The 19087-nt window shown below is 46.3% G+C and overlaps 1 protein-coding gene across 1 annotated transcript in view; it reads left to right on the top strand.

The window, feature by feature from the left end:
• Positions 1-10050: 10050 nt before the first annotated feature.
• The window catches only part of LOC131898586 (transmembrane protein 132D-like), a 278475-nt gene continuing 269438 nt past the window's right edge, over positions 10051-19087 (top strand). Inside the window, exon 1 of the mRNA XM_059249773.1 lies at positions 10051-11013. Within this exon, the coding sequence (XP_059105756.1) occupies positions 10058-11013 (956 nt within the window). The 5' untranslated portion in view covers positions 10051-10057. The remainder of the gene's footprint in view (positions 11014-19087) is intronic.

Genomic DNA, 19087 nt, shown 5'->3' with positions numbered 1-19087 from the left:
CGTCTGAAGCAGCAGGGGTAGAGAAGGGACTCTTAGCATTTCTGCAAGCTGCATCTGCTTGGGTCTGCTCACTAGCTCCCCAGATACGAATGAGGAAGCCACAGGACAGTGCATGTCTTGGTTTATTAGTCTTCTGTCACCATGGTAAACACCCTAACAAAGGTACCTTAAGAGAAAGGGTTTATTTGGCTCAGGATCTTGGTTACAGCCCTTCATTGTGAGGATGTCAAAGTATCAGGAACTTGGAAGCCAGAGTGATACATGCATGTGAGCCTGTGCTTAACCCTTTCTCCTTTTCCATATACTCTAGAGCAGTGCTTCTCAACCTTCCAAATGCTACCACCCTTTAATACAGTTCCTCATGTGGTGACCCCCCCCAACCATAAAATTATTTCATTGCTACTTCATAACTGTAATTTTGCTACTGTCATGAATTATAATGTGAATATCTGATATGCAGGATATTGGATATGCAACCCCTTCACTGGGGTCATGACCCCACAGTGGTTGAGAGACCGCTGATCAAGAACATGGTACTGTCCACTTTTGGCTGGGTCCTCCCACATCAGTGGGATTCCTCGGAGACAGCCTCCACACAGACAAGCCCACAGGCCAACCTGAGCTAGACAGTCCCTCACTGAGACTCTCTTCCCAGTTGATTTTAGGTTGTATCAAGTTAACGGAACACACCATTGCAGCCCAGGTCAAAATGTGAGCTAGGTGACAGGTGACCACTGTCAGTCTGGGGACACAGCCCCCTTCAGAGAAGCTCTGGTGTTTATTTGAGGTCTGACCTCACACCTTCTTGAATGCCATGATGCTCATCCTCTTCCCTTGCTCTCTGTCTGTCTGTCTGTCTCTCCTCAATCTCTCTGCCTCCACCTCTCCTTTGTGACTCATCCCCTATCACAGGCATGTCCCTAACTGGATTCCTCTAAGTAGAGATGAGAGACATAGCCAGGGTGAAGATGTCATCACAAGAAGCCTAGAAATGCCTATAACCCAACACCCTCCTGGGCCCGCATCTACAGATACCCTAGTGTCTTTACTCTTTGATGATAAAGACAGTTTTCATAAGAAGGTAGAATCGTGGTTTGTATGTAGACATAGATCAGACATGGGTCCTACCAGATAAGTGTTAGGACCTTTTCAAAGGACAGGCCAGATAGGCAGGACTTTCTGTGGAGTATTGAATAGTGTGGGTGTAGGTTGGGGGTGGGGAGACTTGTCCCCCTTTCTGATGGAATGGTTTTGTGTGTCTGTAAATTAAGCTACTGTTGTATTACTGTCAGTCATCTTCCAAAGTATAACACAGCTCCCTTTACTTCAGGACTGGAAGAGCTGGGGCCGAGAGATACGGTGCATATCTGTAATCCCAGTATTCAGGAGGCTGAGGTGGAAGGATGGAGGGTATAGGCCAGTCAGGCTGTGTAGTGGTACCCCATCTCAAAAGAAAAAAATAATAATAAAAGTAACACATTGGAGAAAGCTGAAAAGCATACCTGCCTGGTCTTCCGTCTGCTATAGAGAAGGGTCCTTTGTCCTGTTCCTGATAAGAATTTCCCTTCTGCATGCCACTGCCCCCCCTTTCATCCCTACCCCCTCCCCCTTTCCTCTCTGCTCTGTCCTTTATCTTTTTAGGAAATATGGTGCATGGGTTATATCAGTCAAAATGATTTTGCCCTCAGCAAGCAGAGAAGAGAGTTATTTGTGTTTCTTTCTTTAAGCCGCTCAATCCCTGAACAAATTAAACATTAATATAAACAATTTAAACACTGATGAGATGTGACAGTCTGATAGTTTTAATATAAAGCCACTTAATGACATTATTTATTTATTTATTTATTTATTTATTTATTTATTTATTTATTGTATGCTGAGAGGTTTCAGTGGGTGTGGGGGTCAGTTCCCTGAGGATCAGAAACCAGCAATCAAGTTAGCTTAATTTCTGCATGGGGTCCTTTGCCCAGTCTCCGTCCCCAGCTTTGCTGATGGCTCTGCAGCAGGAAGCTTAGGTGTGAGTTTGGGTACCTAACAGCCGACCTGGGAAAGCCTCTGAGTATTTTCTCTAGAATCCTCTATTTCTCCATTTCTTTCTTTTCTTTTTACAAATTTCTTTACCAGGTGAGAAGAAGCTAGACCAAGGTGCAGCTGTAAGGAACAAAACAAACAAATAAACAAACAAACAAACCAAAATGAACCTGTGGAGTTTTCATTTCAAGGAGAATAAGAGAGAGTTTATTCTGGAATCAAATATGAGTGACCATGACCTAGAATTCAGGTCCATATCTGTGCTTGTTAGTTTTTATGTCACTACAAGCCAGAGTCACCTGGGAAGAGGGAATCTTAACTGAGAAATTGCCTCCATTATATTGGCCTGTGGGCAAGTCTGTGGGTCATTTTCTTCATTAGTAATTGATGTGAAAGAGCCCAGTCCACTGTGAGTGGTGCCATCCCTACATAGGTGGTCTTGGATTATATAAGGAAGCTATAAGCCAAATGAATCCTTTCATCCCCTATTTGGTTTTGGATAGAGTTTTATCACAGCATCAGGCCTGAGACTGTGCCAGGTGGTGGTGGTGCATGCCTTTAATCCCAGCACTTGGGAGGAAGAGACAGGTGGATCTCTGTGAGTTTGAGACCACCCTGATTTACAGAGCAAGTTCCAGGGAGACAGGTGGATCTCTGTGAGTTCGAGACCATCCTCATCTACAGAGCAAGTTCCAGGATGGTCAGGGTTACACACAGAGAAATCCTGTCTTCAAAAACAAAAACAAACAAATTGAATTCAGACTAGGACAAGGTTCCCCCAAATTCTATACTCTAGCAACCATTTCATGAAATTTATAAAGTAGGAGAATGAAGGGAGTCCCGAATCAAGATACTTTTCAAGTTCATTTGGGAAACTTAGGGTAGGTGAGGAAATCTCTGCTATAGACCTCAGACATATCTGACAGCATTCTTAGCTTTGGGGTTGGGAGAAGGTAGAAGTCTGTTTGCAGACTGCCAAAGGATTTACTTGATAGTCACAAAGATATTACCTCATACCAAGGTTGGCAATAAGTGCTTTTTGAGGATTAACATAGCTCAAGATAACTTTGCTCCTTATCTCTAATAATCATTGATACTTTAAGAAGTTAACCAGTCTTGTGGAATGTTTAACACAGGTAGAGATTTTCTGGGAGCCTCAGTCACAAAGTCTTCACATTCATGAAACAAAACTCCGGGTTCCTTTCCTGCAGAGGTCTGGGGGCTCTGTGCAGTTGGTTGCATAGACTCCTCATGGGGTCTCTGGCTAGTTGCTAATTTTTCATTTTATGCCTGGCATTGCACAGAACGTTCTCCAAGCATTTTATTTTCTCAGGACAGGGTCTGAGTCACATAAATAGGAAAGTAGGAGGGGACATGTAAGCGATTTTGTGTGCTGTTGAATCATCCTTTCCCAGAAGCAGGTGACTCTCTGTGTGTCCCTTGAACTCTGCTGGGAGACCCTTGCATCTGGCTCTTGGAATCCTTCTTCCCTGTGATTCAGAAACTGTTAGAGTTCTACAGGCAAAAAAAAAGACAGTGTTGTGTACTCACTCCGATTAGCAATGGGACCTGGTCCCATCCTCACGTCTCTGGCAGGTCCCTGACCTATACGGTCAGCACATTCACACTGCACATTCGATTTGGTCCTATGGGGTTGAACCGAGGGCCTCTTGCATGCTAGGCAAGTGCTCTACTTTTGAGCTACTAAAGCCCCAGCTCCACACAACCATTTGAACTATTGTCCCTTGAGTGTCCTCTGCGTACATACGGCCACCAACTGCATTAGAACGGAGGAGCACTTGCTGTCAAACCCAAGTGTCTCTGTTCCCCAGGTGGGGTGGCTAGAGGTAGCAGTAAGAACACATGGTGTCTATTTCCATGGTTTTCATGCAAGGAATGGATGCTTTGTATGGTGTTGGGGGCTATGGGCACGACAGAGATTTGGTGTTACTGGCATTGACACTTACAAGGTGCCCTGGGCAGGTAAAGCACTTTCTGGGCAAGCTTGAGGGCATGAGTTCAGATCCTCAGAACCCGTGAACATTGGAGACAGTAGCACATGTTTGACATCTCAGAGCATCTGTCGTGGGGTAGGAGCTGGAGACAAGAGGCTCACCAAAAGCTTGGCCACCTTCTTTCCCATCCCAACCTGTTCTGAGTTTTTCATGGTGCTTCCCAATGCATGGAGGCATCTTGCAAGCATGCATTTCCTAGTCTGATCTTTAGTTCCCCCCTTTTTCCCAGATCCTCAGCCTCCTGAGGCTAAACAGACATGGCTCCCGTGGGGTCCTTGAGTCCCAGCACAGTATGTTACTGACACTTGTGAAAGGCCCAGTAGGTTAATTGAGACAGAAATGTCCCTGGTCTTGCTATATATAACATCACAGTCTCCAGATGCACATCTCTTAGCAAATTACCTGTGACGCTCATATGCTCTGTGCACTGAAATGTTCATGGGCAGGTCCTGTGTCCTGCATGGGTTACCTTCTTCCCTGTGTACTTTGAGAGGCTTAGGTAAAGCGTGGGCTTCCTCAGTCATTCAGGCTATGGATGTGTCTGAGAAGTGAAGACCACCTCCCTTCACTAACACCTGAGCCATGAACCCAGTGGCTCAAGAGAGTGTTTGCAATAACCATGCTACTCCCCATCTGCGAGTCTCATTCTCATTAGGGCCAGGGTGGCCGTGGGGAAGGTGCTGAGTATTTTCTCACTTTATGCTCTGGGGATCCTAAAGACGGCCTCTGGCTTGCTGCGCTGATGTTATCTCAGCTAAAGGGTACTAACATACCCCAAGTGTGTCTACCACTTCTGTATTGGTACAGCAGCCTGTGGTAGAGACAGGGTATCAGGAAGTGCCAACCTTAGTCTTAGCCTAAGGCCCAGAGGCAGCCGACCTATTTCTTATGTCAGATATAACCAGGGGTATCCAACCCATAGTCCTTGTGTTGGGAGAGCATATGTTTATTCTGCATGGCACTGCAACTTGATGCCGTGTGTGTGTGTGTGTGTGTGTGTGTGTGTGTGTGTGTATGTATGCATGTGTGTTGTATAGTATTATGTGTGTGTATATATATAATGGGTGTGTAGTTTGTTTGCATTTGTTTGTGTAGTGTGGTGTGTGTGTGTGCTGTGTAGTCTATGTGTGTTTACGTTGTAGTGTGATATGTGTATATGTATGTGGTCTATAGTTTGTGTTATGTTGTGTGTATGGTATGGTTTGTGTGTTATTATTATGTGTGTTTATGTGAGTGGTATGTGTAGTTTGAGTGTAGTGTAGTGTGTGTGTTGTGTGTGTGTGTGTGTGTTTGTGTGTTTTCATCTAGTTGGGCATTCTCTGGCTTCGTGCTCTATGGGTAGAACACTATTCAAAATGCAAAGGGCATGAAATAACTCGGTGGGTTATTGAGGGTCACATTGCTTAGGGCTCAGTAGGTACAATGGGCAGTTTGAATTCTACCTCAACAACGTCATACCTGTGTGGTGGTTTTGGACAAGTCACCTGCCCTCTCTGGTCCTACTTATTGTGAAATGGGGACAAGGGCAATGCACCATGGGTGGGGCTTCAGAGACTTGTCTCCTTCATTCATCACCAAGGAGCTGCCGAACCGGGTATTAGCAAATGTGTTATCACTACATGAGTAACTCTGTAGGGATAATTCTGTAGGTGAGCTCCAACTCAAGCAGAAAAGCAATGGGAGATACTACATCAAGGTGGAAGTCTGGCTGGGCAGAGGCAAGAGAGGAGGACCTATTGGGTGCAGATGACTGGAGAGGAGCCCTGGAGGGGCCCCCTAACATGGCAATGGCCTAGAAGCTGTTTTATCCCTGAGGTCTGATCAGGGAAGAGTCCCTGGTGGGGTAGAAGGACCTGCAGGATAGCAGGGAAGCTCCTGGGCAGTAGAATAGCACAGTCCCTGGGCTGGGAAAGGAGGGTGGGGTGAATGTGAATGATTGTAGCTGAGGAACACTATGTTTGTTGGTTCTGTGCCCATTTAGATCTCTGCTGGGGTTTTACCCTCTGTGCTCCTGTGCTGGGACCCCACAGGGTAGGGGACCTCCTGGGCTGCTGCATGTGTTGTCTGTTCACAGTTGTTAGAATCACCAGGGAGGGACCAATTGCTGTTTCCGTCCCCTGAATCAGTGACTCCCAGCCTGGGTATATGGGTGAGGATGTTCCCCCTGTTCTGATGTTCCTGGCAGAGGAGAGCTATGGCTGGGAAGTGCTGGCTATGGGTTGGTGACACTGTCACATGGGGGTCTTTTTTTCCTGTTGTGTGTCCTAGTTAGCTTCAGCTGTCAACTCGACACAATGTAGAGCCAGCCACCTGTGGAGTTGGAACATCCATCAAGGAGTTGCCCAGGTCAGATTGGCTCATGTCTGTGCTTATTGGGGGTATTGCTTAATTGATGATTGATTTGGGAGGGCCCAGCCCACTGTGGGTGGCACCATCCCTAGACATCTGATAATAAATCTATCTGAGCATGAGCTGGTGAACAGGGTAGCAAGCTAGCAGTATTCTTCCATGGTTTCTGTATCAGCTCCTACCTTGGCTTCCTTCAGTGATGGATTTTGCCCTGTGGCAGATGTCTGGCCTAGGTCATCATCTTTGACAAGGACAAGCCTCAGGGACAATCCCTGGTGGTTGGGTTGAGCAGCATGGCCTCTAGACTCTGACCCTGTAGATGGCAAGCTTGTTGGATCCTCATGTGAGTTACTTTCTCCCCTAGTATCTATGAGGGGTGGAGTCTATGAGCCCTACACTGCCCCGAATCTGAAACCACTCCAGTTTCCTCTATAAAACAGAGGTGACTGGGTTACCAATAGGGTCTCCAGATGGCTCAGGCCTTTGTTCTGACAAAGACTAGACAGTTCTACCAGGTTGACTGTTGGCGTCTCTACAACGAGAGGAGGGCTGCCAGACTTAGAACCAAAACGCCAAGCTGTCTCATATTTACACTCTGTCTTAGGAGACAGAAGAAATAATCTTGTGGTATATTTGTTTTTCTCAGCATTGCCTCGTGTGTTATTTGTACTTACTAGAAACCAAACCAGAACTGAGTCCCTGTGTGTCAGGGTCTGTGTGTGTGTGTGTGTGTGTGTGTGTGTGTGTGTGTGTGTGTGTGTGTGTTTGTGTATTTTCTCTACATGGGATGTGTGAGTCCTGGTGGCTTCTCGGGAATTCACAGTGTACAGGACCCAGATTGTACCTTCTAGCTGACTCTTGCTGGTCTTTTTGCTACAATCATTTCCTCTAAGTTCTCCTTTTTTTGAACTATGCAAAGGAAGGAATAGAGTTCTATGTTTAGGTGGCCATCTTGGTTCTTAAATGTATTGGTCAAGGAAACAATGTACACTCAAAAAAATGTAAAGATTAATATAAAATGTCTGTGAGTTCATTGGTGAGCGGGTCACATTCCATCCAAATCATGGCCATGATGCTCAAATGAAAGCCAATTATTTTTCCCAATGGGCAACTCTTTTGCTTTTATTGGGTTCAGCTTCCTATTTGACACTCAGCTCATTTTTATGTGAAATAAAATGGCGTTCTTAGGCGATAGAAGGTGCCTTTCTGGGGATTAGAAATACAGTGGATGTCACAGCAGCCACTCTGTGGAATGAAATTGGTGCCATTTTGTAATTATAAGGCATGGGGAGGGAGAGAGGCAAGAAGGGAGAGAGATAGAAGGAGAAGAACGGAAGGAAGGAGAAAGATGGAGAGAGGGAGGAAGGGAGGGGCCTGCAGACTCAGTCAGTAAATCATTTGCTACTCAAGCTTGAAGAGGAGAGTTGGGATCCCAGCTCCTGTGCAAGTGTTGGGTGGGCCCGCCTGCAAGTCTGCTGTGTAGAAGACTGAGCCAAGGGATCCCCAGAGCAATCTGGATAGATTAACCATATCAGCAAGTTCTGGGTTCAATCCAGAGGCCTTGCCTCAATGATGAACGTGGAGAGTGATTGAAGAGACTCCCAAGGCCAGCCTCAGGCCTTTGCACATGTGTATAAATGCATATCCCTACATGCTCCCCACCACACATGCAAACACACACACACACACACACACACACACACACACACACACACACACATACCATACATACATACACACAGATACATGCAAAAGGAAAAAGAAAAAGTGATGGTTAGTTTTTGTTTAATTGACACAGGAGGAAGACAAAAACCTCAGCTGAAGAATGCCTCCATCATATTGGCTTGTAGACAAGTCTGAGGGCATTTTTGTGATTAATGATTGATGACAGATGACCAGCCCACTGTGGGTGGTGCCACCCTGGACGCATGGTCCTGGATGCTATAAGAAAGCAGGTTAAGCAAATTATGGAGAATAAGCCAGTAAGGAACATTGCTCCATGGCCTCTGCTTCAGTTCCTGCTTCCAGGTTTCTCCCTAGACTTCCCTCAGTGATGGACTGCAAACGGTATAGGATGTAATGAAGCTTTTCTACCCATAGACCTGTGAGGTGGTACTGGGATATGGAGGGAGAAAGGAAAGAAAGTTCCCTGGGAGCTTCAGGTCTTGGTGAGGCATTTGTAGGCAATAAGCACCTGGGTTGGATACCAGGGTGAGAGACCTCTAGATGGTTTGCAGACTAAAGCTGGAGTCATTTCCCCTCCAATGCCCGGCCCTGACCTTTACTTGCTTTACTGTTTTCCTGAACAGTATCAGAGGACCCAGTGTGGTTGACCTGGCACCATGTAATTAGCTGCACAATTAAGTTTGGTGTCCCTGAGCAGCAGGGTCAGATGTTCAGAAGGGAGGTTCAGGAGGCCTGGGTGCCCAGTGCTGATGCCTGCCCTGCTCTGTTGTGCACTTTTGACCTTGGCAGTTTCTAGACTGCACGGTAAGCTGGCTTGAGGCTGCTCAAGGCTGTGGCTCTGTGAAGCGTTAGATGTGTTTTGAATAATCAAGGGGCACCTTGCAACATAATGGTGTCCCTTTAGGAATCTCTTAAAGGAGAGGTCCTGGGAGGGTCTTGAATAATCAAGGGATACCTTGTAATATAATGGTGTTCCTTTAAGAATCTCCTAAAGGAGAGGTCCTGGGTGGGAGGGTCCTCTCCTCTCCTCTCCAGTCTGTCAGTGGGATTATGTGGTGCTCTCAGTGGGATGAAAGCATTGGGTAATCCTGATTACAGTCATGCTGTGCAGAAGAGTTCTTGCAAATCCTGGTGGAAAATAGAATCTGCTATTTAGGATAGAAAATGCATAATCCGTTTGTGCACCCATTTGCTTATCAAATATTCACTGATGTCTGATAATCTCTGGATGCTGTTCTAAAGACCCCACGTACTGTGGGACCACATGAGACCCCTATCAGATGGTGTACACCCTACTGGTCTGTAGAGGCTCACAGGGAAGCCCCGAGTGATGGGGGATGTGGGTGCAGTGTAGGACACATGTGAGGACATAGTCTGGAGATGCACTGTCAGTGAGTGCTCCAGAAAGACAGGTTTTACAGTCTGGAGGAAATACCTACACAACACATCTGTTTCATCTATCGTGTGCACATGCATGTGTATATACATACTTACTTAACACATGTTTTCTTAGTGCACACACACATGTGTGCATGTGCATGTGGAGGTCAGAGGTCAATATCACATGTATTCATCAATCTTTCCCCATGTTATCTTTTGAGACAGGGTCTCTCACTGATGAAGCTAGCCTGGCTGTCCAGTGAGCTCCAGGAATCCTCCCTCCTGTCTCTATCTCTTCAGCCATGGACTTATAGGCATGTACCACTGTGTTCAGCTTCTTTTTGGTTATGAGCCTAGCCTTTAACTGCTGAGAGCCATTCCCGCAGCCTGATCAGCTTCTTTTTAATATGGGTTCTGGGGATTGGGATTCATTCCTACCTGCTTTTGTGGCAGGCACTTTGCCAACTGAGCCATCTCCCCCAGCCCCAGTGTACAGAAAACATATATTTTCTATACACTGAGTTGATTCAAAGAAGAAACACTGGATAACTCGGAACAGCATCATGGGTCCAAAGGTGGGTGGTGGGTGGTCACCAATGTGCTCTCCGAATCTACAAATCTGGTGTCCCAGGATCACTAACCCCTGCCCTCGGTTCCTCCCAACAGTGACGGAAGGCCGAGGGATCCTGGAGAGCATCCAGCGGTTCTCACTGCTGCCTACCTACCTCCCGGTGACCTACCACATCAACAACGCCGATGTGTCCTTCTTCCTGAAGGAGGCCAACCAGGACATCATGCGCAACTCCAGCCTGCAGTCGCGGGTCGAGTCCTTTCTGATCTACAAGTCCAAGCGACTGCCGGTGCTCAATGCCAGCTACGGACCCTTCTCACTTGAGCAGGTGGTGCCCCAGGACTTGCTGCTGCCTTCCAACCCATTTGGATTCACCAACACGTTCTCCCTTAACTGGAGGCTGAAGGCCTACGTCTTGCAGGAGAAGGTCTACCTGAGCCATCCCAAAGTGCAGGTGCTCTTCCATATCGTGGGCCGAGACTGGGATGACCACAGGGATGAGAAGCTGCCCTGCCTGCGAGTCTTTGCTTTTAGAGAGACCAGGGAGGTTCGGGGCAGCTGCCAGCTGGGTGGGGCCCTGGGGCTGTGTGTGGCCCAGCTAGAGATGCTGCCTGGCTGGTTCAGTCCCCCTACGGTTGTTTCTGGGCGCAGGAGGCCCACGGAACAGCCCGAGGGAAGCCCTGTGGAACTGTATTATGCTGTACAGCCAGGGGATGAGCGAGGGGACTGTACCAAGGAGGACTCGAGGAAGGGCAGTGGCATTCCAATGGGCCACAATGACGTTGATGAATCCAGCCCACCTTTGCACAGAATTGGGAGTGTCTTCCTTCGCGAAACCCCCAGCAGTCCACTTCTGAGGGAACTGCGTTTAGATAGCAACGTGGCCGTTCATTATGTCCCCAAGACTGTGCGACAAGGAGATGTACTCACCTTCCCCATCTCCATCTCCAGGAACTGCACAGAGGATCACTTTACTCTGAGGTGAGCAGGTTCCCAAATCTGTCTACAGCGGCCCTGGAGGTCCAGCCTGGCTGCTGTTATGCCTCTAGCATGGAGCTCCTTTTAGATGTTCACATGCTGTGTTCTTACTGTGAAATATAAGGGCTAGTTTGATGGTCATGGTTGTCCACTTAATTATGAACATTTTGTGTGTGGTGGGGTGGGTGTACATGTGTATGTCCATGAATATAGAGGCTGCAGGTCAACTATAGGTGTCCTTCCTCAGGTGATGCCCACCTTGGTTTTATTTTGGGACAGGGTCTCTCACTATCCTGGAGCTTGCTGCTTAGACCAGTTGGCTGACCAATGAGATCCCAGGGTCCTTCTCTCTCCACCCTCTAGCATTTGGATCAAGAGACCACACTTGTTCTACGTCCAGGTGTTTTACATGGATTCTGGGAATCAAACTCAGGTCCCTGTGTTTTCATGGTGAACACTTTACTGACTAAGATATCTCCCAGAAAATGCTCTTTATTTTTTTTAAAGATTTATTTTATTTTTAATTGTGTGTGTGTGTGTGTGTGTGTGTGTGTGTGTGTGTGTGTGTGTGTATCTATGTCTAGGTGTGTGCATGTGAATGCAGTACCCACAAAGGCCAGAGGGGGGCATCAGATTACCCTGGAGCTGGAGTTATGGGTGGTTTTTAGCTACCAGATGTGGGTTCTAGGAACTGAATTAAGGTGCACTGGAAGAGCAAGCCATCTCTCCAGGACTATAACTACTGAGCCATCTCTCCAGGACCATACAACATTCTTTTGAACATTAATGAAACTCCGAGACTGTTGTAGACGAGCCGGGGATGTTGTCGGGATTCCTTAGCCTTCATGGAGGGTTTATCCACATGCTTTGGGCCCCTGAGGGTTCCCCAAATCAGCCACTTCACAATCAGGTCTTTAAACACCTCACAGTTTCAGCAAATGTGCAAACGGTGGCAACAGTTGTCAGGGAGGATGGAGAACATGGTTCTGCCAACTCAGGAGCTATTCCAGACAGACAGGCTCTAAGTATAAAGTGGTACCAGCCTCAAAGTTATCACTCTTTTTCTCCCCAGAAATAGAATGTGGTGTTTAAAAAAGAATTAAAAGAGCGTAAAGGGTGGAGAATACATGGTAGGATCTTGGATATCTTATGTAAGGTTGTAGCAAAGAAGAGACATTCTAAAGAAGTACTGTGAACTTTAGAAAAAAACATTCTAGAATTTTCTTTGGAATATAACATGTGAGAGGAAACTTGCCTTGTGTCAACTGTGATGTAACTAAAGGCTTTAGTTTCATGTTAAATGTAGATAAATCTGACTGTAATAATTAATTAGGACAAGCATTGTTGGTTGAACAGTAGTGTCCCAATAGCATGACATGACTTGGCCTGCTGTACAACACATTACTTGTTTTCTTCTTGCTTTATTATTATTTTTATCTATTAATTATTTATTATTATTATCTGTTTTTTTAAAATTTTTACTTATGTGTGTATATGTATCATGGTGTATGTGTGAGTGTGTGTGCGCGCGCTCGCGCATGCTACATGAGTGCAACGCACACAGAGGCCAGAAGAGGGCATCATATCCCCTGGAGCTGCTTGATATGAGTGCTGGGAACTTAACTCTGCTCCTCTACAAGAGCATCAAGTGCTCTTAACTGCTGAACCATTCATCTCTCCATCCCCCAACACATTAATTTTATCATACTCTTGTAGAATATGAATGTAACTGCATGTGGGGTCCCTGTTGCCTGTGGATTTTCAAGTTCATCAGCTACTGATCTGGTGTCAGTTTCTCATCCAGATTTGTAGCTCCTCCCCACCTCCCTACTCCATTCTCCTTATGTTTTGTTTAGGGGTAAAGAGCTCAAGGAAACAAACCGTTCTAACTCACAATTGTTTTAACTCACAAATTTAAGTGGAGTTGATTCTGATCTGGCGTCTGGGTTTCTTTTTAATTTGGACTAAAGCAGTAGACATTAGCGAACAGCATTTGTCTAATGATTGAACTGGGAGGTAAAATCCTTGGCTTCATGTTCTGTGCATCTGGGGATTAGCTAAAGAGGCAGGGGTGGGGAGGGGTGATGGAAAGACATCTGTGAACCATGGCCATACTTGTGTTCATTTTGTCTGTCTGGCAAACAGATTTTGCTGCAGCTGTCCACCAGCCCTCCCCATGATCTGATAGTGTGTACTTCAATTTCCAAATTCAACAGCCCTCCATAACGTCTTTAAAGATGGCTGATTATGAGAGAAGAACTTTGCTTGGACACCATTGGAAAAGTGGGCCTCTACTATAATCCATGTCATCCTCCCTTGGATGTTCATGCTGATCACTGACTGGTGGTTGGGTTCCTGGGCCAGGAGTGGAATCTTGCTGTCCCCTGGACTTTGGCTTCAGGAAGTGAGCTCATCTAGCCTTTTCTGGAAACATCTCTATGTATGTTTGTGTTTTACAAAGGCTGGTGATCCTGTTACCATCTGTGATATAGTAAATGTGTCCCCTGGAGGCCTGGGTGAGATCAGCTGTCTTAGCTCTCCAATAGAACCAACAGGCACCCCCCTTTGCTGGGCTACACAGCCCATGGGGTTAGGCTTAGGCTTTTGTACATTCTGAAAGAAACACATTGCACCCTTGTACGTTTGCTGACTCTGGTTGTAAGTCAAAGATTGGGTGGTTTCGGATATAGCAAAAATGATACATTTATTTAGAATCCATTCAGTGTGAATTTAGTTATAAATTTTTCTTTATTTTTGAGAATTTCTGAAATACATTCAATGAACTATATCTGCTCTCCATTTCCCCCTTCAAATCCCCCTCATATCCCCACAATATATGCCCTCCCGACTCCATGTCTTTTTTCTTTATAGCCCACTGAGTCCAGTTAATGCTGTGCGCATGTGCATGGGGTGGGGGTGGGGTGCCATCCACTAGAGCATGAGAAAACTACCAATAGGATTATCCTCAAAAAAAGAATGACTCTGCCTCCCCTAGCAGCTATCAACTGCCACTAACTTCTCAGTTAGGGGTGGGCCCTGGCGAGTCCCTCCCTCATTCATGCTAGGACTTATTTATAACTAGATGGGTTGTGTGTAGGTATCCATAGCTTCTTGAGTTTATGGTTGCAGCGTCCATGTCACATTCAGAACACAGCATTTCACAGCTCTCCTCCCCATCCTCTGGTTCTTACATCCTTCCTACCTCCTCTTCTATGGTGTCTCCTGGGCTTGGGTATATGCTCGCTACACACTTAACATGTTCCAATGTTGAATGGATCTAATCCGTTTATATAAATAGACAATATAAACTTGGACCTGGTGATGTGGTGAGCCTGCCATTTGAATCTCCATAGGTAGGATTAGGATTGGGCTTGTGCCTGTGACCTCAGGGGAGATGCTGTGGAGAATGCATGGGTGGCTGGTGCTTCCATTCAGAGTACTAAATTATAAGTCCATTTTAAGGAGCTCTGTGTGTGTGTGTGTGTGTGTGTGTGTGTGTGTGTGTGTACAGATGCAGGGGTGATTCTCATTGAGAACAAGAAAGCCCCATTAGACAGCTTGTTGACTTACACAATCTATCCAACCCTGCTGCTCTAGTCTTGAAGCCCATGTTGCAGAAGAAAAGCAAAGCGCTTTCATTTTATGGACATCCAAGTTCCTTTGAATCTCAGAAAAACGTTTTCCTTCCCATGAAGAACTGAAGCACCCACAGCATGTGTGCCCTTTGCTCTGAGATCCCACCCACCATCCCCTTTCCCATCTCCCTCCCCACCAGACACGATGTTCAGAAACCACCAGTGACTCAATTGCCCAAATGCCCCAGCTGGAGAAGATGAACATGGGGACCCTTTCTCTCCCTCCACACCAGCTGTTCCTTTATGTTTCCGCTATAGAGACTGAATTTCTGAGAAGCCCTGGTCCTCAGGTTGGACTGGGGCTTGAGTCAGATGTTTATTCAATGTCAAGGAAGCTCATGGGGAGGACAGAAACCAGAGATATAAAAGACTGAACTAAGACAAATTAGGGCTCTTTCCAAAGTCAGGGCCATTCTTAAGTTCCTTGAATGAACAAATCCCTCTTGATAATAATGAGCATTATCAAAGACCACTTAGAGCTTGCAGAGGGCTCTGTGTTTTAAATACCAGATGCCCAAGTACTCTTTGACAGCCTTGTGTTCACCACTTTGTCAGATGTAAGATGCTTTGGGAACTGGGGAGATGGCTCATGTAGGAAAGTGCCTGCCATGTGAACATAAGGGACTGAGTTTGATCCCCGGCACCCACAAAAAAATGCCATATTTGGGGTGTGTGCATCAGTGGCCAGCTAATTTAGCTGAATCGGCACACTTCACATTTAGTGAGAGAGACTGTCTCAATAAGGTGGTTGGCTCCCAAGGAATGACACCTGAGATTAACCTCTCACATTTGCATGCACAGATACTCACAAGCATGCTTACCCTCCCCCACAAACATGCAGGCATGCACACATATGCATACCTGCTAATTAAAATTAAAATATCAAAGCTGCTTTGGTTTAAGCCACTTCAGGAGATTTTTCTTGCTAAGAAAAGACCTATAAAAGAGAAAGCAAGGGTATAAAAAAATTTGACATGTGATTAGAGAATCAGGATTGAGACGGGTCTGGGGATGCCCTTTGGGTGGTGTATTAGTCAGAGTTCTCTAGAGGAATATATATATGAAAGGGATTTATTAGAAATTGCTTACAAACTGTGGTCCAGATAGTCCAATGAAAGGTCTAAGAACCCAGTAGTTGTTCAGTCCATGAGGCTGAATGTCTCAGCTGGTCTTCGTTATGTGCTGGAATCCTGAAGAAGTAGGCTCTAATGCCAGTGAGGTTTGCCAGCAAGATCAAGGGCAAGCAGGCAAAGAGAGCTAGCTTCCTTTTTCCCTGTCCTTTGTACAGGCAGCCAGCAGAAGGTGTGGCTCAGATTAAAGGTGGATCTTCCCACTTCAAAAGATTCAGATTAAAAGTGGGTCTTCTCACTTCAAATGATTTAATTAAGAAAAAAAAAAAAAGAAAGAAAGGAAAGAAAAAAAAATCCCTCTTAGGTCTACCCAGCTGCTTGGGGTTTTAGTTAATTCTAGATGTAGTCAAGTTGACAACCAAGGTCAGCCATCACAGGTGGCAAGCTGCTTTGCAGAGGACTTGGGGCATTCAAAACTGATGAGTTGGTCTGCAGCTGGCCTTGGGCTTCATTCAGTCCCTTGGGGCTCCTGGGAGTTGATCTCCACCTAGCAGGACATCTCTCATTCTAGTTTAGGTGGAGGAAGCCAATTTGAATCACAGAATATTTCTAGGTGGAGGCTACACATCCCACCATGGCTAACTTAACAAATGGCTTCCTGGGTGGTTACTGAGTAACTCAAGGATTAATAACTGAGTGTTTGGGTGGAAACTCTATCTCAACCCCTGGCACTTTGGCATCCCTATACCCAAAGAGTCTGGAATGTTTGGGTGGGAGCTCCGCATCAACCCCTGGTACCCTGGCATCCCTATACCCAAGTCTGGTGGAAGAGCTACCTCGGCTCCCCTCCCCATATCTTTCCCTAAGCCCGCCCCTTCAGAGCCCACTAAACACAGCTCCTCCCCCAGAGAGGCTCAGGACATCTCCCACAGGGGATATATAAGTGGCATCCCAGAAAACAGACTCATGATTCTTCCAGTTTCTTCCCTTCTCCTCTCTGCAGGGGTAGGGGAATCATCCAGTCTTTACCCATTAAACCTGGGCTTTTCCTGATTTGGTATGATTTGGTTTGTTGCAATGGCAGAGAGGCCTCTAAGAGATCTTAAAGACTTATCACTGAGGAGGGATGTGGAAAGAGCAGAGTCTGGCTGGGGAACAGAGGTTGGTCCGGATATGCACCTCTCCCACTTGTCATCATGAGTCCCCCAGCAGCTCCCTGCCATTGTAGTACCAAGCAAAGGCCCTCTCTGAGCCCCCTGACCTTGAATAATTCCTTGCCAGATCTGAGTTGCAGAGTGGAGACAGGCATGGCTTTTTTTTTTTTTTTTTTTTTTTTTTTTTGGTTTTTCGAGACAGCGTTTCTCTGTGTAGCTTTGCGCCTTTCCTGGAACTCACTTGGTAGCCCAGGCTGGCCTCGAACTCACAGAGATCCGCCTGGCTCTGCCTCCTGAGTGCTGGGATTAAAGGCGTGCGCCACCACCGCCCAGCTCAGGCATGGCTTTTGTAAGGAGAACTAGCTCCTAAAATTACCTTCATAAAGGACAAGGCACTTCCTTCTTGTAAAATTGGGGGGTGGGGGAAGGACTCGGAAGAGGGGTTTGGTTTGTGCCTAGACTGACCCTGTAAATGCCTAGTGACATCCGTTAAACTCTGACATTCCAAGAGGGAACATGTGCGCATGCCTAGGGCACACTGAACCCCTGGCCATGCCAGAGCAAGGAGAGCAGTCTACCCTCTTTAGTGGCCCAGTAGGAAGCAGCCTCTGCATTTGCCATGGCAAAGAAATTAACTGAGTATAGGCAGGGGCCACCATGATCTGGGAGTCCAGGGGTTCTCCAGAAGAGGGAGTTAGAACTAGGTCCCATGAAAGGTGTCTCCTGTAGAAGGTTGAGTTGCTGTTCCCATTGCAGGCATGTGGAGACTGGAATTAGCAGTGAATGATGATAGTAATGCTCATGGTGATGATGGTGATAATGATAACCATGGTGATGGTGGTAATGGTGATGGTGGTGGTCACGATGATAGTGGTGATAATGATGATGGTAGTGATGGTGAAGATGATAGTGATGTTGGTGACAAGTGTGGTGGTGATAACAATAATGGTGATGGTGACAATAGTGATGCTGATGATATTGGTGATGATGGTGGTGGTTGCCATGATCGATGATGATGATGATGATGATGATGATGATGATGATGATGGATGTGGACCTTGGACACATGTGACTCCACATTATTCTTTTCCATGCTGTGTACAGTGTTGCCTGAGCCTTTTTTTTTTTCTATCTAAACTCAGTCTCATGTTGCACTGAAGCCAGCTGTGTGTGGTCTGTATCCACCAGGGCCCTCAGGAAGGGGGAAGTACGTATTCAGAAGACTCTTACTCCTCCTGTCTGTCTGTACAACCTGTATAAGGGAAGTGGAAGGAGGCTGACGAGGAGAATCCCTGCACCCTTCTGATGAGAACCAGCTAGATAGAGCATAGAGGAACACATTATCCACAATCCATTTGTTACCCTAGAAAGTGAGTCAGGGCGGCCTCTGGGGCCTCTGTGGGGGATGAGCCTTGTTTATTCAATTCTTATTTATCCAGGAATGGGGGCAGAAAAAAAAACCATGAGTAGTGGGAACAAAAGTTACTAATGGGGGGTAGCTTGTGAGAGACAGTGGCCTTTGCTAGGACGCCTGGTGTTACATTAGTCATTGCCAAAAAATAGCATTTCCAGATAAAAAAGCATTGTGTTTACCACTGGGACCCCCGGGCACTTAAGAGAAAGGACACAGCTCATGGAGTTGGGCATTGTGGGCACCTGCCTGAGTGCTGTCCCTCCTGTGCATCTTGGAAGGGTCCTTGAGACTCACTCAGCCCCACCTTCTGGGCACGTTTCTTGTTCACGTGCTATAGAGCATAAACAAAGAGCAAAAGGAACCTTAAACACAGGTTGGCAATAGATTCAATGCTCAGTAGATCAATGCAGCTGGCCACGAAATGCAGGGCGTCGGGGGAAATGCAAACAGACAACTTAAGGTCACTTTGAACTCCCAGCATTGATTTCTTTTTTTGAGAGTCCGCTGGTAAGTACATAAGTAGCAGGTTTCCTCCAACTTCAACTTCAAAGAACAAATACAGAAAGGAACATGCTGGAAGCCACTTAGGAGGCACTTTCTTTGATAATAACTCCGGAGGTATCCAACCCAGCATATTCCAGGGCGAGATGCTACAGTGAGCGGGACCTCGGCTCTCTTCCCTTTCCCTGCATCTGAAGACACAAAACGCAATTTTATTTTCATTTTTTCCCTTTTCAGGTGTGTGTTATGCACGTGTGTGTTTGTGATTTTTGGCATGTGTTGACATGTATATGGGTGCACATA

The sequence above is a fragment of the Peromyscus eremicus genome, chromosome 23 (assembly GCF_949786415.1).
Source record: "Peromyscus eremicus chromosome 23, PerEre_H2_v1, whole genome shotgun sequence".
Lineage (NCBI taxonomy): Eukaryota > Metazoa > Chordata > Mammalia > Rodentia > Cricetidae > Peromyscus > Peromyscus eremicus.
This window is presented reverse-complemented; position numbering and strand designations above follow the sequence as displayed.